Source organism: Ambystoma mexicanum, chromosome 3p (genome assembly GCF_040938575.1).
Source record: "Ambystoma mexicanum isolate Mex_15411 chromosome 3p, UKY_AmexF1_1, whole genome shotgun sequence".
Taxonomy (NCBI): Eukaryota; Metazoa; Chordata; class Amphibia; order Caudata; family Ambystomatidae; genus Ambystoma; species Ambystoma mexicanum.
Genome location: NC_090925.1, coordinates 121,900,383 through 121,925,659, shown reverse-complemented (window position 1 = coordinate 121,925,659; position 25,277 = coordinate 121,900,383). Strand labels below are relative to the sequence as shown.

At 43.5% G+C, this 25,277-nt stretch overlaps 1 protein-coding gene across 3 annotated transcripts in view; it reads right to left on the bottom strand.

Annotated features, from left to right (window-relative positions):
• The window catches only part of LOC138580144 (natural killer cells antigen CD94-like), a 139,117-nt gene that overhangs the window by 27,807 nt on the left and 86,033 nt on the right, over positions 1-25,277 (bottom strand). For all 3 annotated transcript variants that reach the window (XM_069650466.1, XM_069650464.1, XM_069650465.1), the window contains exon 4: positions 6,861-7,021. In XM_069650466.1, coding sequence (XP_069506567.1) covers positions 6,861-7,021 — 161 coding nt within the window. The remainder of the gene's footprint in view (positions 1-6,860; positions 7,022-25,277) is intronic.

Below are 25,277 nucleotides of genomic sequence, written 5' to 3'. Positions count from 1 at the left end.
ACCCGCGGGCTGTGTGTCGCACTTCCCATTTCCTCTCTCTTCTATCTGTACTCAACGCAATAGTTGAGCTTATTGGTGGGGCTTGTGCGCCCCCTAACAGCCAAAATTAAACAGGGTGTGATCGCAACTGGGGTATGAAGCAGCACCCCTAAGACTTTTGCTTTTGGGGTAATAAGCTTTACCCAATTCCATTAGTAAAAGTTGTTTTCCCCCCAGTTTCATAGTCCCCTGGTTCATCCAGCTCCGCTCTCCGTGCTTCCACACTAAGCTTCGGAATGGTTTTCGAGTACTCATTTAGCTGGCAGGTCCATCCTACACAACCATGCCCTCTACCCCCAAGGAAAGCTCTCCGAGCTCTCATCAATACCTCATAACCAGGATTGCCCTCAGTGAAACCTCTTATCCCAGCGCACAGTTAAGTCTATCAGCCCTCCTTGTCCAGAAAGTGCTTGTCCTATTACAGTCTCACAAGATGGGAAGCACAGCCCCTGGACTGCTATTGCATTTATCACCCGGCTGGAGACCGAACCTCGCCTTCCCCTTTACTGCCCATAAATAAATAAATAAATAATAAGCGGAAGTCTGGAGCTTCCGTACAGTTTCTAATCGTATTTGGCCAAGAACTGGAGTGTTGGGTGGTGCAGTTAGAGGCAGACGTAATAGTGTTATTGAGTGATTATGTGGTTAGTATTGTTGGAATTGTGAATTTTGAGATCTTGAGATTTTATGCCTGTTTTGTATTTGTGATTTAATGAATATTGATTATTAGCACTCGGTGGGGTGAGCCACCCAATCAGGTAGCTAGGACCACAGGCTTGAACCGCCGGCACAAGCCAGCGTTCCAAGCCGCCTGATGGCTGGATCCCCCGCCGCCATCTTCCCCCACCCCCAGTCCTTTTTATTTAATTCCCTCCCCCCCACTTAGCATATTTCGCTGCAGCAGCTCCTTCCTCCAAGCGTCCCAAGGCTGCTATGGAAAGAGAAGAGGGGCTCCGTAAGTTGCACCAGTTCCCTTTCCATCGCCCCCATCTTTGTCAAGGATTGTCCTTTATTAAACAGGACGGGTGCGGCGTTCCGTTCAACAAAGGAAAATCCAATTTTCTTAGCACCCATGATTGCTGCTTTGGCAACCCGGGGTGCTAATGGCATTATGTACCAGTTCCACGTTAATGGCAAACGCTTCGCTCGGGCCGTTAACTGGGGCCGCAGGCCGTTACCCCCCGGTGTTGCCCATGGAATGGGTACATAACGCTACATTATGTGTAAAGTTCTTTGCGAAATAATCGCATTAACAATAAAAAAAATGTAATAGTGCCATTACATGCCATGCCATGATTTCTGCATTGTATGCTAACAGTATGCCACGATTTCTGCGTCATAGGCTAATAGTATGCCACGATTTCTGCGTCATAGGCTAATGGTGTGCCACGATTTCTGCGTCATAGGCTAATAGTGTGCCAGGATTTCTGCGTCATAGGCTAATAGTATGCCAGGATTTCTGCGTCACAGGCTAATAGTGTGCCAGGATTTCTGCGTCATAGGCTAATAGTATGCCACGATTTCTGCATCATAGGCTAATAGTGTGCCAGGATTTCTGCATCATAGGCTAATAGTGTGCCAGGATTTCTGCGTCATAGGCTAATAGTATGCCACGATTTCTGCATCATAGGCTAATAGTGTGCCAGGATTTCTACGTCATAGGCTAATAGTATGCCAGGATTTCTGCATTGTATGCTAATAGTATGCCACGATTTCTGCATCATAGGCTAATAGTATGCCAGGATTTCTGCGTCATAGGCTAATAGTGTGCCAGGATTTCTGCGTCATAGGCTAATAGTATGCCAGGATTTCTGCGTCATAGGCTAATAGTATGCCATGATTTCTGCGTCATAGGCTAATAGTATGCCATGATTTCTGCGTCATAGGCTAATAGTATGCCACGATTTCTGCGTCATAGGCTAATAGTATGCCAGGATTTCTGCGTCATAGGCTAATAGTATGCCATGATTTCTGCGTCATAGGCTAATAGTGTGCCAGGATTTCTGCGTCATAGGCTAATAGTATGCCAGGATTTCTGCGTCATAGGCTAATAGTTTGCCAGGATTTCTGCGTCATAGGCTAATAGTATGCCAGGATTTCTGCGTCATAGGCTAATAGTGTGCCAGGATTTCTGCGTCATAGGCTAATAGTATGCCATGATTTCTGCGTCATAGGCTAATAGTATGCCAGGATTTCTGCGTCATAGGCTAATAGTGTGCCAGGATTTCTGCGTCATAGGCTAATAGTATGCCAGGATTTCTGCGTCATAGGCTAATAGTATGCCATGATTTCTGCGTCATAGGCTAATAGTATGCCATGATTTCTGCGTCATAGGCTAATAGTATGCCACGATTTCTGCGTCATAGGCTAATAGTATGCCATGATTTCTGCGTCATAGGCTAATAGTATGCCACGATTTCTGCGTCATAGGCTAATAGTATGCCAGGATTTCTGCGTCATAGGCTAATAGTATGCCATGATTTCTGCATTGTATGCTAATAGTATGCCAGGATTTCTGCGTCATAGGCTAATAGTATGCCAGGATTTCTGCGTCATAGGCTAATGGTGTGCCACGATTTCTGCGTCATAGGCTAATAGTATGCCAGGATTTCTGCATCATAGGCTAATAGTATGCCAGGATTTCTGCGTCATAGGCTAATAGTGTGCCAGGATTTCTGCATCATAGGCTAATAGTGTGCCAGGATTTCTTCGTCATAGGCTAATAGTATCAGGATTTCTGCGTCATAGGCTAATAGTATGCCAGGATTTCTGCGTCATAGGCTAATAGTATGCCACGATTTCTGCGTCATAGGCTAATAGTATGCCACGATTTCTGCGTCATAGGCTAATGGTGTGCCAGGATTTCTGCATCATAGGCTAATGGTGTGCCAGGATTTCTGCATCATAGGCTAATAGTGTGCCAGGATTTCTGCGTCATAGGCTAATAGTGTGCCACGATTTCTGCATCATAGGCTAATGGTGTGCCAGGATTTCTGCATCATAGGCTAATAGTGTGCCAGGATTTCTGCGTCATAGGCTAATAGTGTGCCAAGATTTCTGCATCATAGGCTAACAGTGTGCCAGGATTTCTGCATCATAGGCTAATAGTGTGCCAGGATTTCTGCGTCATAGGCTAATAGTGTGCCAGGATTTCTGCGTCATAGGCTAATAGTGTGCCAGGATTTCTGCGTCATAGGCTAATAGTGTGCCAGGATTTCTTCGTCATAGGCTAATGGTGTGCCAGGATTTCTGCGTCATAGGCTAATAGTGTGCCAGGATTTCTTCGTCATAGGCTAATAGTGTGCCAGGATTTCTTCGTCATAGGCTAATAGTGTGCCAGGATTTCTGCGTCATAGGCTAATGGTGTGCCAGGATTTCTGCGTCATAGGCTAATAGTGTGCCAGGATTTCTTCGTCATAGGCTAATAGTGTGCCAGGATTTCTGCGTCATAAGCTAATAGTGTGCCACGATTTCTGCGTCATAGGCTAATGGTGTGCCAGGATTTCTGCGTCATAGGCTAATAGTGTGCCAGGATTTCTTCGTCATAGGCTAATAGTGTGCCAGGATTTCTGCGTCATAGGCTAATAGTGTGCCAGGATTTCTTCGTCATAGGCTAATAGTATGCCACGATTTCTGCGTCATAGGCTAATAGTATGCCATGATTTCTGCGTCATAGGCTAATAGTATGCCAAGATTTCTGCATCATAGGCTAACAGTGTGCCAGGATTTCTGCATCATAGGCTAATAGTGTGCCAGGATTTCTGCGTCATAGGCTAACAGTGTGCCAGGATTTCTTCGTCATAGGCTAATAGTGTGCCAGGATTTCTGCGTCATAGGCTAATGGTGTGCCAGGATTTCTGCGTCATAGGCTAATAGTGTGCCAGGATTTCTTCGTCATAGGCTAATAGTGTGCCAGGATTTCTGCGTCATAGGCTAATAGTGTGCCACGATTTCTGCGTCATAGGCTAATGGTGTGCCAGGATTTCTGCGTCATAGGCTAATAGTGTGCCAGGATTTCTTCGTCATAGGCTAATAGTGTGCCAGGATTTCTGCGTCATAGGCTAATAGTGTGCCAGGATTTCTTCGTCATAGGCTAATAGTATGCCACGATTTCTGCGTCATAGGCTAATAGTGTGCCAGGATTTCTTCGTCATAGGCTAATAGTGTGCCAGGATTTCTGCGTCATAGGCTAATAGTGTGCCAGGATTTCTGCGTCATAGGCTAACAGTATGCCAGGATTTCTGCATCATAGGCTAATAGTGTGCCAGGATTTCTTCGTCATAGGCTAACAGTATGCCAGGATTTCTGCGTCACAGGCTAATAGTGTGCCAGGATTTCTGCGTCATAGGCTAATAGTGTGCCAGGATTTCTTCGTCATAGGCTAATAGTATGCCAGGATTTCTGCGTCATAGGCTAATAGTGTGCCAGGATTTCTGCGTCATAGGCTAATAGTGTGCCAGGATTTCTGCGTCATAGGCTAATAGTGTGCCAGGATTTCTGCGTCATAGGCTAACAGTATGCCAGGATTTCTGCATCATAGGCTAACAGTGTGCCAGGATTTCTTCGTCATAGGCTAATAGTGTGCCAGGATTTCTGCGTCACAGGCTAACAGTGTGCCAGGATTTCTGCGTCATAGGCTAATAGTGTGCCAGGATTTCTTCGTCATAGGCTAATAGTATGCCAGGATTTCTGCGTCATAGGCTAATAGTGTGCCAGGATTTCTGCGTCATAGGCTAATAGTGTGCCAGGATTTCTGCGTCATAGGCTAATAGTGTGCCAGGATTTCTGCGTCATAGGCTAACAGTATGCCAGGATTTCTGCATCATAGGCTAACAGTGTGCCAGGATTTCTTCGTCATAGGCTAATAGTATGCCAGGATTTCTGCGTCATAGGCTAATAGTATGCCAGGATTTCTGCGTCATAGGCTAATAGTGTGCCAGGATTTCTGCGTCATAGGCTAATGGTGTGCCAGGATTTCTGCGTCATAGGCTAATAGTATGCCAGGATTTCTGCGTCATAGGCTAATAGTATGCCAGGATTTCTGCGTCATAGGCTAATAGTGTGCCAGGATTTCTGCGTCATAGGCTAATAGTGTGCCACGATTTCTGCGTCATAGGCTAATTGTGTGCCAGGATTTCTGCGTCATAGGCTAATAGTATGCCAGGATTTCTGCGTCATAGGCTAATAGTATGCCAGGATTTCTGCGTCATAGGCTAATAGTGTGCCAGGATTTCTGCGTCATAGGCTAACAGTATGCCAGGATTTCTGCATCATAGGCTAACAGTGTGCCAGGATTTCTTCGTCATAGGCTAATAGTATGCCAGGATTTCTGCGTCATAGGCTAATAGTATGCCAGGATTTCTGCGTCATAGGCTAATAGTGTGCCAGGATTTCTGCGTCATAGGCTAATAGTATTCCAGGATTTCTGCGACATAGGCTAATAGTATGCCAGGATTTCTGCGTCATAGGCTAATAGTATGCCACGATTTCTGCATCATAGGCTAATAGTATGCCACGATTTCTGCATCATAGGCTAATAGTATGCCAGGATTTCTGCGTCATGTACCTCGGGAATGGAGCACGGGAGAGAGGAAGCAATGATTCCCAACACTCATGCCTGAATGAGTTACTTCCCCAGGATCGTTGCACGCACGTGGAGAATTCCCACAAGGAATCTTTAGGGGGAGGATCCATAAGAGAATCCTATGAGAATAGCAACCGGGTCAGACTGATCCGAGAAGGTTCTCCTCCATGTGAAGAAAAAGCTACTAGAAGGACACAGATGGAGTTCTAACGTTTGGAACTCCTGGATCAATTTTCCCTACGGAGAGCGCGAGTAACTCTTTGATTTATAAATCACCCCGTGACAAGAGGTTGGTCACTAAGAGCTTCCCATGATTTAGAGGGGAGGAATGGATATGCTACAGCTCACAAGCAGAACATCTAATTAAATATAGGTTATATGAAAAAGAAATTAATAGCAATGCAAAGTGCCCTCAAGAATAGTATTAAAACATACATAACACTTTGTGACCAGATTAGCAATATGCCAAGTGCCAAGGCTTTAATTAAAAGAAAATCCAACATGGTTGATAATCCTCCCAAAATATTCTAGGTCGGCTAGAGATGTCTTGTAATGGTAATGTAACTTGCGCAGGGGCGGGTTATTCAGGAAAGGAGCGTGAAGCTCTGCCTCAAGTTTATCAAACACATTGCTTAATTAATTTCCACAGACTGTTTAAAGGGCTTACAAGCCCACAGGAGGGTAGGGGGCGAGGGAGGCGATAGACTACCATAAACATTAGAAATGTGGCATGAGAGCTGTCATTTATTCTTCAGTCTCGTAGAAGACAGCGGTCTGAGGAATGCATCTTCGTAAGCAGTAGCATTGCCAAAGGGGGTTTCCCATTCAGTTATTTAGGTCGTCTCTATATATTAGAGCTGTTCCCTGGTGCCTGCTGCTCCGTCATGCATAAGGAGAGCAGGCTGGTGTTACAGCGGCGGCCATTTTGTGAAAGCCAGTGCAACCATTTAAGTTGCTGCTTTAAAGAGCGTGTTCTCTTTCCATGAAGCTTTATGCATTGATGTCGCTTCCACTTTATGCTGAATTTTACTTTATTTCCCTATTTGTTCGATGTTTATAGGGGTCCATAGCACTAATGATCGTTATAGTAAAATTACTTTAAAGGCAATGAGGTTTGGCTTAGCAAATATAGTGTAAACATTGTTTGTCCTGTGGGGTTTAACACAAATCTCACCCTGTACCTTTGCAAAGCCAGACCTGTTGGCTTTGGCAGTGCTTGTTGTGTGCCACCGCTCACCTTTTTGCTCGAGTCATCCAGCGACACCATTTCAGCCTTCCTCCTCTGACAGAACCGCTGCCCGTCTGGCCAGTTCTTCTTCTCGTCTGAGAAATAGTAGCACTTTTCCTGCTGGGGGATCCAGTGCAGCGGGCAAAGCTTGCAGGCGGCACGCGGTGCATCTGTGGGCAGGAAGCAACAAGGAAGATGAACCTGCGGCAACGCATGTGTGTTTGCTTGCCTGCATCTGTGTAAGACTCCCTAGGGGTAACTTTAAAATAAATTGCATGCAGGCGACCACCGGTGGTGTAACTCAAGATGTGGAGGCCCCCTGCAAGTCCTGCTGAGTGCCTCCCCCCACTGGGCATGGGCAACATGGGCTCTCCGCAACATGGGGGCAGCAGGGGCCCCCGTTACGCCAGTGGCGAACATCAATGTTAGCACTTACATGCTGTTGGGTCCCCTACCTGCAATTTTCTACTTTTGCAAGGAGGAGTGGAAAAGTGAACAGTAAAACCAGGCAAAATTGCCTTTACACTGCTTCTGGTGAAAAAAAAATAAGCAAACGCTGCCTGTAAATTATATGTTGGTTTTGGAGTTGACCTATGGATTCCTATGGAATCCGCCTGCACGATATCAGGTGTTAAATGGAGGCGGATTCCATAGGAATCCATTTCTTTTGCACCCGCACGAAAATCACATGCAGTTGAAAAACAAAGATGTAAAATCCGCTTTGTGCCCCTCCTCTGGAATCCCAGGGAAATGGGCTGGCTGGGGAAACAGTGATAACAGAAAAATGCGCCTTGCTTAATGCTCCCCATGTGGGTGTGTGAGCGTCAACTAATCCGGCCATACGTAAAACAAAAATGTTTTATAAAATGAGGAGTGACGAGCAAACATATAGTTACATTTTAAAACCTAAGTAAAATAAAGTTTCTTAATGATAATTTGGTTTACTCTATGTTTGTTGTATGCCACAGACTTCAAAAGGCCTGAATTGTCTCTAGGTGCAGCCTAAGAACATGACAAAGGATTTTTTGATGTGGCATGAATGACTATCGCATGTGTATGAATTTTTCTTGTAATAAGAGGCTTAGATACCGCAAGGGGACTACTATTGAACATGAGAAGACTGCGGTGTCTCCCTCCTTTATCCTTATCTAACTCCAGGGGTGTGTACCTTTGAGATTAAAGATCCCTGTTAAGGTGCAAGCATGTCTGCAAGGAACAGAGCACTGTATAGGTTGAGGGTCAGGGCAGAGTGTGCAAGTAGGGAGGTGCCTAGTTGCGGGGAGGGGGGATTGGGCCTTTAGATAAGAGGGCACTTTCTTGTGTGTTGCAAACATAATTCAGGAATATATCGAGCTTGATTTTCGACATATTTTGTGTATTTGTGTGATTGGAAGTGGGAAAAAGAACTGCGCATTGCATGTGTTCCCATTCGGAAAGGCAAACTGCAGGTTCAAAGGCCTTTATGCATGCAGCTTCATATTGCAGTGTGTGCATAGTGCCAGCTTCCTGCGTTCCCCCCCCGGAGGTAGTTTCACCTGAGGCGGGAGATCCCATGCGCGGCCTTTAAGACGTGCATTGAGGAGGGAGTGGTCACCACAGAGAGAGCTCTGTTCCGCCAGCCCGTTCCTGAATGCCAATAGGTCCTTGAACCTCTATCTAACAATATAATAAAAGGCCAGATGTTTGTTTGCCCTGTGTCTGATGAAGTCATTACCCGTTTTCACCTCTAGAGGGAGCTGTCGCCTTAGGATATATAGAGGCATTGTCAATTCGCATAGATTCGTCAGTTGTCACCACTAGAGGGAGCTGTTGCCTTAGGATATATTGTGGTCCTACTGTGTTAATGGACAACTACACGTTGGCCCGTGTACCCGGGCTTCTACCCTAGTATTAAATAAAGCACAATAAAACCTACTTACCAGTAACCTCTCACCCATGCTCCAGAGTTGTGCATGAGTGATTTGCTGATAACCAATTTCAACAAATGATGACGAGGACGGGGTCGACCTCCACCCACTACGACCACACAATGCAGGAAGAGACTACGCCCTCTCTGTATCCCCAGCTGGCTATTCCATGGAACCAATGGCTCCTCTGTTTGTAACATATGTCGATGCTATATGATGTATGAAGCTTGTTCCTCAGGGAAAATTACATGCTTTTGTACAGTTTGTGTGTGGGGGGCCAAGTTAAGTTGCTGACCTGAAGGTAGTACCACCTCAAGGAGAGGCAGATGGGGACATAGTTTATGAAGGAGTAATAAAAAGAATGCTCCACGTATATGATATATTTTATTTGTATCACGCTCATACATAAGTGTTTCAGAGCGTGACGAGGCAAGGGAGGGGAACAAGGGAGGACAAAACAGCGATCTTACTAGGCCGAGTGACATTGCGAACAAGCAAGTGCAGGGGAGAGGGAAGAAGTGGAAAGTGCTCCGCACACGATCAAAACAACAAGTAGTAGGGCAGCCAGCAAGGTGGCAAGTGCAAAGGTTTAAGGCGCAGACAGGGGGTGTCTGATAAGTGCAGGTAGCGGGACTGTAGGGTTACAGATACAGACCCAAGTGCAAGGGTTGCCAGGAGGCAGTGCAGGTGTGTGGCTGGGGGGAGGGGCAGGGACCTGCGCCCGAAACAAGGTAAATAAGATAGGTAAATAAAGATAACACAGTGCTCAACAAGCTTACATTTTACTCGAAGCTCAGGGACCCAGGGGAGTCCACAGATGAGTATGTAGTAAAAATCAGAGAGATGTTACTATACTGCAGTTTTTGTGACGGGTTAGAAGATGTGATAAGGGACATTCTTCCGGTGCGTGTGTACAACAAAAAGACTCAGGAACAATGTGGCCAAGAAAAAAATGTCACCTTGGACAAAGGTGTGTAACTACCCAGGTCATTGAAATAGACAGTGCTGAGGTGGAAAAAAACACCTAACTTAAGAGAAAAAAATTGAGATTCAAGCTATCTCCAGATATCATTGATAAGCACGTGCTGGGTGTGGCAGCGCCCCTAAGAAAGTCTTTTTATTTGTATTTTATTTTATTTTATATAGCCCTTACGCCAAAGCGCTTTACAAAGTTGTATGAAACAGTGGTGCAATAAAAATGATGCAGAATGATCCAAAGTCATCAAGACTGATGAGAAGAAAGAGTAAGTAGAAGAGTATTCCAGTGCCAGAAGTGAGAAAGAGAGAAATCGGGAAAAGGCACGGGGAGGTTTGGGAACAACAAGAAGAAACCGGGATTGTGACCGAACAGAACGAGGAGGAGAGTAGAAAGAAACAAGAGAACAAAGACAAGAAGGCACAAGGCCAAAAAAAGCTTTATAGACAAAGCAGAGAAAATGGAAAATGAGTTAAAGATCAAAAGAGTAAAGAGGCAGAGCGAGGAGAAGGAGTAATAGAAAACGAAAAGGGAGCTGGAAAAGAAGACGGATGGCAGAATTAAAAAAGGAATGTAAAGGAGTCAGGTGAGATTTGTGAAGACCTAATAAGAGAGCCAAGCAATAGTTTAAGCGAGAAAAAAATAAATTAGACGTTTTGTGGCCTGAAAAGAAAGAAAGGGGTGGACACGCCGAAGGTAGTAAAGATGGAAATGTGCAGAGCAAGGATAGAAGATTGCTTACTGTGTCTAGCAGATAGTAAAGAAAGGTGCAAAGGAGACACTTTAGGAGCCTACCCTGTCATGCCACAGATGCGACACTGATCCACATTTCTCAAATGATTTCATGTGCTTATCAAAGAGCAAACAGTGCACAGCATGCAGCCGCATGGGGCATTTCGCTACGGTATGCAAAGGCAGAAGCAAAAAGATCCACACTATGGTGGAAGACGATCTGAGCTTTGGAGCTGACTCGGGTGAAGATGAGAACACCATGTTAGCATTGGACATTGGCCTCAGGCAAGATCCAGACACCACTGTACAATGTGTGTAGTGGATCTAACAGTCTGATCCCATCCGATCTGATCATCATACCAGTGAAAATCTAACAGAAAATGCTGAGAGCAGAATACAGAATACAGAAAAGTGAAGAAGGTGGTGGAGGTCAACCCCACAGGGTATGGGGGTCATGCAACCTACCTACTAGGATACAAGACACATCTTTTACAGTTCAAAGGACACAAAGCCGACACCAAAGTGTACTTTGCCACACACAGACGAGCAGTCTTACGATAGCACAGCCGAACAATATCAGATGGCGAGGTATACCCTACTACAGAGACCACATACTTTGTGTCGAAGGCACTGACTGCAAGCAAACAGTGGATCGACAAGAAGTCCAGGCTGTGTGAAAGACTATGTTCCCAAGTTCAGATTGAGTTCAAGGCCATTTCCTAAGAAGCACAAGGTCAGATCCATGCCTGCCGCCTCTAGACAAGCCCTCAAAGAGCTTCCCCGGAACATTACAGAACTGTAGAACCCAAGGAGGCCAAACCCGTGGTTCCTTTACAAAAAACACCACAATATTCAGATCTATGTAGATGTGAGGAGCCTAAAGCAACACATAATTACTGGGACTTCCCCTTTACCACGGATCTCAATGTTCATTTTAATCCTGGAGAATGCCAGTGTCTTTTCAAAACTAGAAATGAGGGATGCCTATCGTCAAATAAAACTTCACAAAAACTGAAATTCCCCAAACGTCCTGTACATGAGGGTGCCATTCCTCCTGTCATTGGCCACTTCGGTCTTCCAAAGAATGACCCTTGCTCTTCATGCCAATTACTATATGCTCTAGTCTTTATCTCATCAATAGTGCCCTCTTCCTTCCAACCATTTCTTTTCATTATTTTCCGTATAATTTTCGTCTAATGGCAAACCTCTTTGAACTGTTGGTCTCAGGAATTCACTCATTTGCTTTCATCGATTGAGTTGTTTTATTTCAAGCAAGACTGTGCTGTTTGTTCACTAATTAACCTCCAGAACATGTGGGTTGCCCTGTGCTAATAATCCTTAAAATGCCTTTTCATCTTGTGGAACGCAGCGTTAACTTGTACTGTTTTCTCAATTGTTATATTTCTGGTGGGACTTTTTCTTCATTATCTGTAATGAATCTCCTCTATACCTTCTCCAGAATATTAGTTCTCTATGTCATTTTCTTTTCCTCTGCACAATATTATGATCCTAAGCACTCTTTTAAGCTCTAACTGAATGCATTGTCACTTTCTTTGCTAGCTTTGTTACATAATTCCTGATCCAGTTTGTGAATTCCGTCGGGTCATGGAAGCATGCCTGTTCCGCTTGCCCCTGCATGAGTTCCTGGAATTGGTTATTCAGCATTGTTACACACCTTGCGGCTCCGTGGGAGCCTGTTTCAGCGTGGTTTGTCCTTGGCTTCCATGTAATAATGTCCCTGCAAAAATGTTCCCTGACAAAAACGTTGCTGTTTTTTGCTGAGACATTACATTGAGCATGCGGAGGGACACCCTTGCAACCCCAATTTTTATTTTTTTAATTGGGAGCAGGGGACATCCCTGCAACCCGCCCCTATACATAATGTCACCAATGGATTTTCCCAGTGACATTATGGTATGGGGACATTATGTATGGGGACATCATGTATGGGGACATTATTACCTGATACCTATCCTTGGAGGTTCAAAGTTTTTATACTCCTATTTATATCGTTTATTTCAAGAGAAAGCAATGAATGGTCGCTGCATACATTGGGAATAACGTGTAGCTTCATAACCCAAGTCCCAGTGTAATTGCCTTGAACAGCGTCCTTCAGTTCCCCATTTACCATTATTAAAGGCCATTCTGCCAGCTAACTTACCCAGTTACACCCTTTTAGATCTGTAACTTTCAATTTAGGAATGCTGTTCGCCAGGATAATCCTTTTACTAGTGTACAATTTGCTGGACATTTGGCATTGAGATCACCTCCTAGTAAAATTATGTTTTAGGGTGATTACTAAAACAGTCTGTTAACTATGGGGGTCATTCCGAGATTGGAGGTAGCCATGGTGCTATTAGCACAATGGCTGCCTCCAATACCAGGTCCAGGTCCGGTCTGGCTGAATGGGGACTTACCTGGTCATTCCGACCCTGGAGGACCCGGTAAGTCCCCATTCAGTAAACCATTCCCCATTCCCATTTGAGCCCCTATAGGCCCCTATAGGGCTCAATGGGAATGGGGAAGGCACTACTTACGGGCCCGCAAATAGCGGGCCCGTAATTAGCGCCCTGGTCCCTTAGCGGTACCCGCTAAGGGACCTCGGAATTGGGGGGTAAGGGTTTACCGGCACCGGCATCCTTACCGGTGCTCGTTAACCCTTACCGCCCAACTCAGAATGACCCCCTATGACCGTAGATACATCTCAATTTCCTCATTACTCACACATCCTGGAGAGTCATAGATATTTATTAAGATATATTCTTCGGCCGAGCCAATGTATTTCACTAGAAGCTAGAGCAGCACTACAACATTGATAACGTATTAGTTCCTTAATATTAAACTCCCTTTTTGCACCAATTAGTAAGCCACTGTATGGTCTGCCATCTTCGTGCTACTTTAATTCATTCTTTTGTAACCCTCCAAAATCAAATCAGCATTCAACCAGGACTCTTTCAGGAGGATGAAGTCCTGCCTCCATGGTAATTCCCCAAAAAAAACATTATGAAAAAAATGATTAAAGCCCCTTATATTCCAAGATGCTATTTTTGTAGGTTCCGGAGGTGAGCTTGGGAGACTGTTGGTGATTCACCAATGGAGCTGATGCTGAACAATTCCAGTCAGACATTCTTCTACACTTTCGCTGGTATTTTACCAGTCGCAGTATATTCTGAATTTATCATAATGTACATCTTTCTTGATCATCAGAGAAAAATCCTTCATATATTTACAATCACTATTTCCTTTACAACTTATTGGTTTTCCTTCAACCACTTTTTCCTGCACTTGTTTTAAAATGTCATAGCCTTGTTTCCACAACAGCACTCTATTATCATGAACCATATTGGCTATTAAGGGGCTTTACAATGAATACACACTTTCCTGTTGTAATATTGGCCTAAATATTCCACCCACTCGATATTCTTATTATTTAACAACCTTAGAGCTAGTATTTGATTTATCAAATTGATAATATTTGATCGATTTAATCGTGGATCTGCCTCCTTTTTAAAACAAGATTAGTCATTATAAGGTTTCTGCAAGAGAAATTGTCATTCACATCTACCAAATGCACATTGCCATTTGGTTCCTTCTGCAATCATCTTTGCTATCCTTTCCTTTCTCTGCAGACGTGGGCATACATTTTGTTGGTTGCTGACTCGTTTTAGTTGGTAGTACTTCCTGTTTTGCAGGGTCTGTTGATCACATTTTCCTCAGATCTTAGCTTTGTGCCGATATGTTGTTAAGTTTCTTTGTTGCCTTCTGTGACTTTTTACTTAAGGTTTTAGATGTCACTGTTCCAATTTCTTTAACCTCGTTCTGATTCTTCATTTGGGATTCACCCTGTGGTTATGCCATTTTTCCCTTAGGGACAGTTTTAGACGTTGAACCTTATTGACATAGTTTTGGAGTTGTTGAAACTTCAATAATTTCACTACAGTCACACAATTCTGTAATGACTACTTTTTTGTTTATTTCTTTTTTTCTTTGTTAGAAGCTTTATTTTTATATCAGATGCACTGGAGATTGTTCTAGTATCAATGACTTCCCACTCAAGTTTGACATTTTAGACACCATACTTCGCTAATCAAGTGGTTCTTATTTCAGAGACACTCACTTATTTCAGAGACATTTTCTACATTTTCCATCTCAATTGAGTTTATCGTACAATGAGCCTCTGAAAAGTCAACAATTTGTACCCTCACTGACTGCCAGATGTTTCCTCTCTTACTTCACTCATTCTAATCAACCCCTTCCCCTTCTTGGAACTCTTTAGCTGGATTCCGAATATCAGAACGTGACATCTTACTTATCTCTTCTCTTATTGAGTTCAGTGTTACAGATTGTTCCGTAACTTCTTCAGACATCTTGTAATATAGTTTGACAAGAGATTTTAGGACTAAGTGAAGCACTTTTTGTGATGACGCAACAGGAGTAGACATCGGGCCTCATTAGAACCCAGGCGTTAAGGGTTTAACGGCTCTGTTGGCGCCGTTAACCCTTAACGCCTGATTACCATTTTAACGCCTGCTTTTAGCAGGCGTTAAAATGCAAGGCGCTAACCCGCCTTGGTGCCAATTACGGCACCGTAATTTACTGTGCCGTAATTAGCGCCTTCCCCACTCCCATTATGCCCTATGGGGCAAAAATGGGAATGGGGAAGGGTAAATGGGGAATGGGGATTTACCGCCCCACTCACCTTGGAATGGGGCGGTAAATCCGCCATCCACCATGGTGTAAACTCTGTTGGTAAATGGTGGTAAAGTAGGGAACTTACCGCCTGGGTTGTAATGAGGCCCATCATGTCTGAATTTAATGACAGTCCGGTATTATCAAGAAATTATTTTTCATCAGAATGATAAACCTGGACAAGATATAGGAAATACCCGTAAATGTTGTAAAAATCAATCATTTGATTAAATTCAACAATAAAAAAAGAAAAAAAAAAGACATTTCACAAACTTGAAATGAGTGTTAGGTTAATGCTGAGTTGCGAGATATCGTTATTCATTAATTGTTTCATATTTTCCAATTCTTGGGCTATTTCATCACAAAGATTTCCTTGTACTTAGAATGTTTTAGAATTGACCCATCGGACTCAACACCAGGTGCGGGGCTTTGAGCTACCACATGCATACACTCCATGTTCTCTTCTGCAAACGCTCAATTAGCTGGTTTATTTCCACTCTTGGGTTCATCTCTCCACTTAGACCTAAGTCTGAAACTTTTCCAGTTGTATTAACTGGTTGATATTTTGTTGACCTCGCACTTATGGCTGATGAGCTCTATTAATTTCCATTTCTGTAACTCCCGTTCCTACCTGACTCGGACATTTCAAAACCTACCTGAAAAAATAGCATCATTGTTGCTGTCTCTGTGGCTTGAACATTCTGGTTCGAAATGTGAGCTCACCCGCTCTGTGTATCTAGCTTCCCTGCTAATATCTGGTGATCAATGTCATTCAACATTATTTGGCGATGCTGTCGGGATGCGACACCCCGTTAGTGACCTTATTCAGATATGTCATCTTTTCACCTTCTTGAAGTCTTCTTTGACTTCTTATTCCACTATTTCATAGGAGTTCATTATGTTCCTTCTTACCCCAGTTATTAACACCACTTTCCTCTCGGCAACATGCTTCTTTATCCTGAGCGCCACCCTGCTGGCAGACTTTATTCCTCAAATTATAGGCCATTTTGCTTTCGACAGAGGTATGTTTTTTTTCTTATTAATCAAACGTTCACTTGTAGACGTGAATAAAGTATATTGATTGGTTTAAGGTGGTGGTGTGAACGATTCTCTCGCACCAAATGGAGAATACAGCAAAGGGTCGTTACTACAGCCACTTAGAATCTGCGCAGTCTTTAATTGAAGTCAGATTTGTATAGATCAAGTATTCTTATAAAGTTTCACATGTCTCCGTGTTATTGATTCACTCAATTAATTTAATTATATCTAAGAGTGTTTTGTAGAAATCTCACATTCTTTCACACAACAAACACTCTAAAATTGGAGACAAGGTAAAAGACTGATGTAAAAGGCTGATGCCTCCTCGGGTAACTGAGAAAAATACCGAAGGCTTGGTGCCTGTGGTATCAGATGCCACATCGTTGATCCAATTCAAATAAATACACGTACTTCCGGGCTCTGAGTGTCAGTCCTTCTTTGCTGTTTGCTGGGCTGCTCCGACGAGCTTCCACTGCCGAAGGCTATTGTCAGTTGGAACATGACCACGAATTCGGTACGTGTCACTTTCCTCGCGGAAGTCTTCCATGGCTCCCTCGGTGAGCAAAGAGCCGCCATCCCGCAGCCACGCGCTTCCGTTTCTGAACTTGTGCCATGCTGCCTACATGCACAGCCACACTCAAACCTACTGACACAGTAACACTCAACGCTGTTCCACAGATGAAATCTCACCCCAAACAGCCTTTGCCCACAGCTGCCAAGCCTCATCCAATAAAGTGTGGGTAAAGGGGCAGCTTGGACACTGCATTCTGGGAATGGTGTCCAATAATGACTGCGAGAGAAGGACAGCTCAGACAATGATTTTTGGGAATTTTAAGTCAGGTACCAGGTCATGACTTGAAAATGATTGCTATTGCTTGTAATTATGTGAAATTTGCTGCTGTATTTTAGTCATAGTGAGGGTGTTTACTGGAACATTTGAGACTGCTCTTGACATATGACACCCTAAACCTGTTGGCATTGTCAGTGCTTGTTCTGCAGTGTGGCCTCACCAATCCCGAGCGTACCCATGAGCTCACGGTCATGTCGTGCTCACGCCTTAATTCACCTGTCCCAGAACCTTTCTCTGAAGCAGCAGAGCGCTATTCAAGGGGAGAAGTAATATCGTAGGCTGGGATGAGTGCTGGGAGCTCAGCGATCAAAGTCATGTTGTTTGAAGAGTAGGGGTTGCAGACTTTTTTCAAAATATGGCGTATTTGAGAAAGAATGAAAGGTCTTGTGAATTTACAGCGGGCTATAATTATCAAGCCGAAGAACAGTAGAGTGATGACTCAGGAGGATAGCTCAGGGGCAACGTGCTCGCCTTGGAAACCATCATATCATACCCCTTTGCAATAACCTGGCACTGGGGGATTTGAGATGGCTGCTACTGATGAGCTGATGCGGCACAGCGATTATAGTGCCAGGCACAGATGACTTTATTCACAGTAATGATCAAAGCAGGCCTTGGCATGGAGTGCCATCACCAACAGTGGGTGTCCTTGGGTGATATTTCCATCAAGTCGGCCTTTGCTAATGGCAGGGGAGCAAATCCGGAACAAAGCATAGCTGTGGTATGGGGCCACCGTAGCAGTAGCAGGGGTGTCCTATTCATGGAAGGATCACTGCACTGCATCATTTATTCAACAAAGCATATCGATTTTTTTTTTTTTTTATACAACTACTAGTACTGGGAGGTACATTTGCCGGACTCCGTGGGCTCGTGATTTTGGCATAAAGAGAAACTGTAACACTGAGAGAGGAAGCCATGTGCCCATGGCCCCACAGTACTGCCAAGTATGAAAACAGGAAGTAAAACCAGGGTCTCATGGTTCCAGTTCCGGTAATGGGAATCGTACCAAAATGCTGCCACAATTGTGGTGACATTACTAAAACTGCGCCTGAGCGCGGTAAAAAAACCCGACCACCATTACTGTGCCGAAACGGAGCAGGGGTTGCGAGGGTTTCCCCCGCTTATGTTACGGTAAGCAGCGGATAATATTTTAAAAAAAGGCCCGCGGCATCAGCACTGCCTCACGTAAGTGGGAGGAACTGATGCTGCATGCGTACAAGGATATTGTGGCGCACACAGGGGTGAGCCGAGTAAAGGTAAGTGGGGGGATACGGTTTACAGGATTGCGCGGGGCAGGTGGGCAAAATTGATCTATCTGATCACTGCGCCACACCGTAATTGTAGCCGACATTTTTATCGGCGGAATTAGGGTGGCGCAGTGATCACACAGATTCCTGGTAATGTAGTGCTGAGACTGCAGCAGTAGACTACACGCCTTGCCGAAGGTTAAAAAAAGAAATGCTTCTATATATGAAATAAACAGTGCTGTGGAGCTGAAAGAGAAAGAACAGAAAAACTGAAATGCTGTAACAGCAGTCATTTTAGGGCACCCAGGGGGCGCAGCTGCGGCCCCTGAGCTTGGGCGGAATGCTTTCTGGGCTCTGTCATTAAATTAAGTTGGCTTGTTGAAGAGTAAAAGAAACTCTGCCTTCAGCTTTGTTCTCGTGCTGTTACCTGGATGTGTGTTCTTTCAAGTGATCAGTGCTTGTAACCAGACCTGTGTAAAGTTGTGACAGAGCATATTTACACCCCTCCACGAGAATATTACTGCCAATCCCCGTCAGAATGTTGCACTGTTTTTTTCCGCAGTTGCCAATAAATACCTGCAAATTGTATCTTGTGACTATTTGCATACGCGTATGCTATATTAGTGTGACACGGTGGTCAGTCAAAATCTCGAATTTGTAAATATCGAAAAATATAATCTCGAATTTATTTGACCTAAAATAAAAAATCTCGAAAGTCACAATCTCAAATTTTTTCAAGCAATCTCAAATTTATGTCAATCTCGAAGGTAAGTAAAAACCATACTTTTTATTCTTTGTATTTTATTGAATAACTTTAACTTTTTCTAAAGTAATATATGAAAGTATTATAATATAATACTATATGAAAAGTATTATAATATAACATTATTTAATACATTTGTATATATATATTAATATAAATTTACAGATATTTTATGTGAAACTGAGTAATATTTTTAACATGTAATACATCTATTTTCCTCTTGATGGTGCTATTGCATCAATAATAACAGTTGTATATATTTTAACTTTGTGTTTGTTTACTTATTTAAATCCACGTTACGTAGTCCTACGTAAAACGTAAGCGCCATTTTTAAAGTTCATATTCTATCGGTTTCTGCTGCGGTCGCGTCTCCTGCAAGCTGTTCCTGGATTTTCATGGATTTTTTTTTTTTGTTCCTTGGATTGCCTTTTTTTCACTGGATTTACTCGGATTACATGGACTGTGGATTTTTACAGGATTTCCTGGATTCGATGGACTATGGATTTCCAGTGGATTTACTTGCAGTCGCTGGATTACGGATTATGGCTACAACGTGGTTTTTTTCTGGATTAGCATTGGCTTTTATGTCTGCATGAGGACTTTTCTTGTTTTTTCCCACGGATTTTCTTGGTTATTTTTTTATTTCGATCGCTTTCTTCCTGGATGTGTACTCGAATATTTCTTGGCTTTTTTTAGGTAAGGATGGTTTTTCTCTTTCGCGAACGTGTTTTTCCTGGATGTGTATTTTGACTTTTTTGATGGGTTTTTTTGGGTTTATTTCCAATGGATTGCCGTTCCAGTTCCTGTATTTTGCATCACCAGGATGTTTTATTCGCAATCACTATCGCCATGGTACAATGGACTGCACTTTCATCTGAAACGTGAGTAATTTTTTTTAACATTTCAAGTTGAATGCTACAGAGTCTTAGAAGGTTTCTTTATTTTGGGGGTCAAAAGCTTCTATTAACTGTATCAGTTTTCCTTCATAGTCTCTGTATTTTTTTCTCGGTTGTGCCTGGTTAGTTAAGGAAACGGTTTGTGCCAATTTAAATTGATGGTGTTGTTCTTCATCTTGCAAGTTGCGTAAAAAATGCCTCAACGTGGGGTTATTGATGTTAAAGTGTTTGTTCAACCTGCTGTGCCATCCCTCCAGGGCGTTATTCGTTCTAGTTGTTTTTTCTAGGGTTGCCTGATAACAATTCCAAAAATTTAATGGGTATTTTGGCCTTCTTCGTGTGCCACTTCTGGTTAATTGTCCAATCCACGATTTTTCAAAATAGTCCAATAGATCACTAAATTCCTCCTCATGATTTTTGTAAAAAGTACTGTCAATTAAATGTTCATAAAATTCAGTTACATAATCTATTTGTACAAAAGCCAATGCAAAAAGTTTTTTAATATTAAACTGGTAGCAACTGTCCTCCGTGTATTTTGTGTTTAGACCTAATTTCTGCAATTTGTGCCATATACTCTGTGTGAAGTGGAAAAAACATCCTTGAATTCGTGTATTCTCGAAAATTGATTTAAAACCGTTGATTTGTGCTGTCTCGTAGTCCATGATTATTGTAGATGGGTTTGCCACTGGGATCGATTGTTTTATTTTAGCAAAAACGATTCTGTACGCCTCTTCAGTCTTTTTCGGCATTAATGTATACACAAGTGGAATTGTTTTGCCGTTTATTGTGCCATGAATTGTATAAAACTGGAGGAATGGCTGCGGGCATACTTTAAAAGTTGCGTCACTTTGCCATTTGTCACTGTTAGTCAGCTGGTGGAAATTACTTGCACTGGCGAATATTAATATTTTTTTGCGGTTTAAATCAATTGTCGCTTGGTGAAAAATGTCTCCATTTTTTGTTATTTTAAATACATCAGGGATTGTAATGTCTTCAAAAAGCCTTGGTACAGGTGGCATATTTTCTTTTTGTTTTCTAGCTCTGTTTATTGTCCGTTGCATTAACCTCTCAGCCGGTAACTGTGCAGCGATATGTATTGGTAAATGGTCACATACTTTTGACACAACCGAGCCACTTGGTTCCCCGAGACTTTCTTCAGCCTTTCTTTTTAGCTCTGAGAGGGTTTTTTTTATAATAATATTAGTTTGGTCCGGTAGATGATTATGTTCGTTTTTACTGTGCACATTTGTTCCCTCAGTAATAGTTCGAGCCGTGCATTTATTTCTTTTATATTCGGCGCATTTCCAGTATACACGCTCATTCTTCTCATATTCCTTATGGTAAACGTATCCATTTAATGTCAGCTGTTTTCCTCTCTTTTGGTTTGTCACAAATTCCATTTCGTATTCTAAAACAAACGGAAGAAACGTTTTCTGTCATATATCTCTAAGTAATATGTTTTTTTACTGTTATTCCACTTCAATGTTTTATAAATAGTACCTGGTGTTTTGCGAAGTAAACCCAAGCGATTTCCCGCAGTACAGCATCAAATGTCGTCCTGTCAGGTAATGACGGTTTGGCAATATCGTTATTCCAATCTTGGTTCCTGAACAAGGTTCTTTACTCTTGCTTTTCACCTATCAGTTTAACCCCTTCTAAACTCTTGATTCGAATACGTATGTTGCCAGTAGGGTGGGGGGGTGGGGGTAGCGGGGTGCCGGGTAAGGGGGTGGTGGACAGGGGGGGTTTGGGGGGTGGGGTAACCCCCCCATCATAAAATGCTAATTTTGTTTTTTCTTTATTTCTATTTATGCATGTTCGTTTTTTCGACATATACGTATTCGAGATATTGACCTTTTTAATGAGATGTATATATTTTCGACATTTTATTTTTCTATATTTCTTTTTCGAGATTTTGGTAGTTCGAGATTATTTTTTCGGTATTTTGACTATAAACCATTGGCGCAACCGATTTCTATAATGGCCTTTTAGTGTTTCGCGCAAAGCAGTATTCCCCATGGGTGCCTTGACTACTGGGTCATAGTTATGTCATACTTATGTTTATTAATAAGACATTTGTTACGGTGGGTGGAATTCTGTTATATAGGGTACTAACTAACTCTGTGTAAGGCATCTCTTTTATATTCTCCGCTATATTTGAATTCACTGCCAAAAGGGGTACATTTGAGTTAAAGGTTGCCATATTACGAGGGTTCCACACAAATCTAGTGCATGCATTATTGATGATGAACATTTTTACTAAGCCCCTTTTCGATGATCTGGATCATCTAGGTATCACCTACACTAACTATGCAGATGATACCCCGATCCTCCTCTCGCTTTCAGGGGATTATGAAAAGGATTTGGCCTTGGTGAATAGAGTGTACATCATCATCCAGGCATGGATGGCCACACATGGTCTATGCCTGAATGATGATAAAACCAAACTCATCATCGTGGGCACCCCCTCTAACCTAAAAAAACTAGGATCTGACTACTCCTCATTCATAATTGATGGCAATAGCATCAAAGTAGAACACAAGGTAAAAACTCTAGGCTTTTATCTGGACTCAAACCTTTCATTTGCCAAACAGGTCAATTCTTAAGCGTCCTCCACGGCCTACACGTGCAAACTAATTCGCACCGGCAAGCGATTTCTCTCTGACAGTAGCTGCACCAACCTGGCCAGATCCCTCATCCTGTCTCGCCTGGACTATTGCAATGCCCTCTATATAGGATCGACTAAAGCTACTATCAGAAGAATCCAAACATTACAAAACAATGCCCTTAGAGCGGTATTAGGCATTTCTAGAAGAGATCATATCTCCGACAGCAGCCAAGAGCAGCCGACAGAACAACTGGCTCCCAACCAATGACAAAATCCTTCTAATAACCTTGTCGCTCACCCACAAATCTCTCAACAATGCTGCCCCCATCTACCTGGCCGAGAGATTCCATAAATAGACCTCCCTGAGACCACTTAGGTCAGCTAATAGAGATCGCCTCTCCATGCCTAGCTTCAAACGCTCCACAATCGGAGGCAACAGCTTCCCAGTGAAAGCAGCCAAATTGTGGAACTCCCTGCCTCCTACACTGAGAATAGACCAATTTTACCAACACGTCAGATTCAACATCATTATGTGGCTGAAATCTAATGACCAGTAAATGATAACTCCAGCTCAGCAAGCAGCTACGACTCACTGATATGGTACCTTATGCCTTTATGGAGTGCATCCTTCCTTGCTTCTCTCGACCTGCTACCCTTGTGGTAACTACAACTGCCCGACTCACTGTCTGTATACTTGCACTTATCTCCGCCCACCGGTTATATCTAGAAACACCTTAAACCTTGTATATACTGCTTCTGTAAGATGTCTGTAACATTTGTATATACACCTCTTGTATCCTACGCCTGTAAATAGGCACCATCTGCATATACCCTCCTGTAATTAATGACTTGTATGTAAAATTGTATACCCTTTCTGTTGTAACCAAGCCTTGCATATACTTGTAACTGCTGCGCCCTGTTACCCCCGGGTTTGATGCGCATTATAAATAATAAAACAAACAAACAAACAAACAAACATTGATGCTAACTTCCAAATGATAGCTCCCTTGGTCTATATGGATGTCTGGGGCACCACACGACATGGTAAGCGGCCTGTGATTGCTGAGGGCGGTCTCGAAAATAAGAAGAGAATGAGGCAATATTAAACTCAGCAAAGGGTTCAGGCCCTTAAATTGGGCGACACACCATTACCAACAGGGTCGGCCTGCCGCCGAGTTTAATATTGCCATTAGCGCCCATATAGTTACTTACATGACTGCTGACGGTGTTCTGTTTGTAAAAATAAATGAAAGAAACTTCCCTTTATCCCACGGTCTGACGTCACGCAGTGCTGTTATCCGCAAGTTCGTTTTCAATGTTGATGACTCATGTCATCAACATTGAAGATGGACTGCCTGGACAACAGTGCTGCGCGGCACCTAGCTGCAGGATAAAGCTACGTTTATTTTTTTCTTAAACAAAAGACACCATTAGCAGCCGTGTAGGGAGCTACACGGCTGCTAAGCTGAAAGGAGAGCGGGGAAAAGAAGCACCCTACACCAATGAAAATGCTCAGAGCGCGAGCTTTCCTTGGTGAAAACAGCATGCGTTCCGAGCATTTTCATTGGTGGACAGCGCTGCACAGCGTGCTAATGAACGTTATGGAAAATGTGCTCAGTGACAAACAAATAATCCATTCTTCTTTTCTGCGCCTCCCTAGACCATGCAGCACTAGCCGGTGCGTCACTGTGTGTATTCCCGTTCAGCATAGAAAAGACCTGCAATTCTAGTAGGGCTAGCCATGCACTGGCCCTTCCTCTGGCCTGCCCTCCTAACCACCTCCCTCCTGTGCCACCATTGTGGTTCCACTTTTAGCCAGGCACCTGGGAGAACGTGGGCATGCTCTTGGTTAGAACCCATGTGTGAAGCTGCAGGGGACCTTCCTATTTTCGCTCACACGCATCGCTGAACCCCAGGCTTCTCCACCTGAATTTCTCTGGGTTAGGGGAGTGTGTCTGAGGAGTAGCTTATTTTTATCCCAGCCATGGAAAGGCTGCTTTCCTTGGTCTGAAACATGACAATGCTTCCAGTTGGAATCTGTGCTGTGCTGCAATTCTGTGGCACTTCCGTTCCTTGACCTGCCACACAACTCTGGCTCCCTACCCTACCACCACCTACAGTCCTGTGGTCACCACACAGCCCATCTGGTACTGCACTACTGTTGTGGGACGAGTGCTGCAACCACATGCGCATAGATGTCTGCAGGAATAGAGGAAGGCACCACCAGTGTCTTTCCACCCCTGGCAAAGAAGTCTCTGACCTCAGGACACCATGAGACCCTGAGACTGAGGGACTTGCCGAAGTCTGGATTCTCGCAGGGAGGCCCCCCAGGAAAGAGTCCAATTTTTCAGACTCAATCTATGTGACAGAGGTTTTACTGCACTGCGAATGGCCACGCAGGTGCAGTGCAGCTCACACTTCTAAGGGCCACACTGGCTCTGCTGCGTGGGATTGGAGGGTTCATTGCTGTGGTCAGTGTGGGTCCTTTTGCATGTGAGGGAAGCGTGCACTGCTGAGGCCCATGCTGGCCCTGGCCGTTCCCTCAGGTAAAGGCTAGTAGAGGAAGCGCCAACAAGGAAGTGCAGCAAGAAATGGGGGTGTGAGGGCCACCTGAGATCCCCATCAGGTAAGTCAGCGTCTAGTGTCCCTTTGGTTGAGATTGAACATCTATTTTACATTAACCCATTCAGTGCCACTGGCTTCATGTGTAGGTGGTGAAA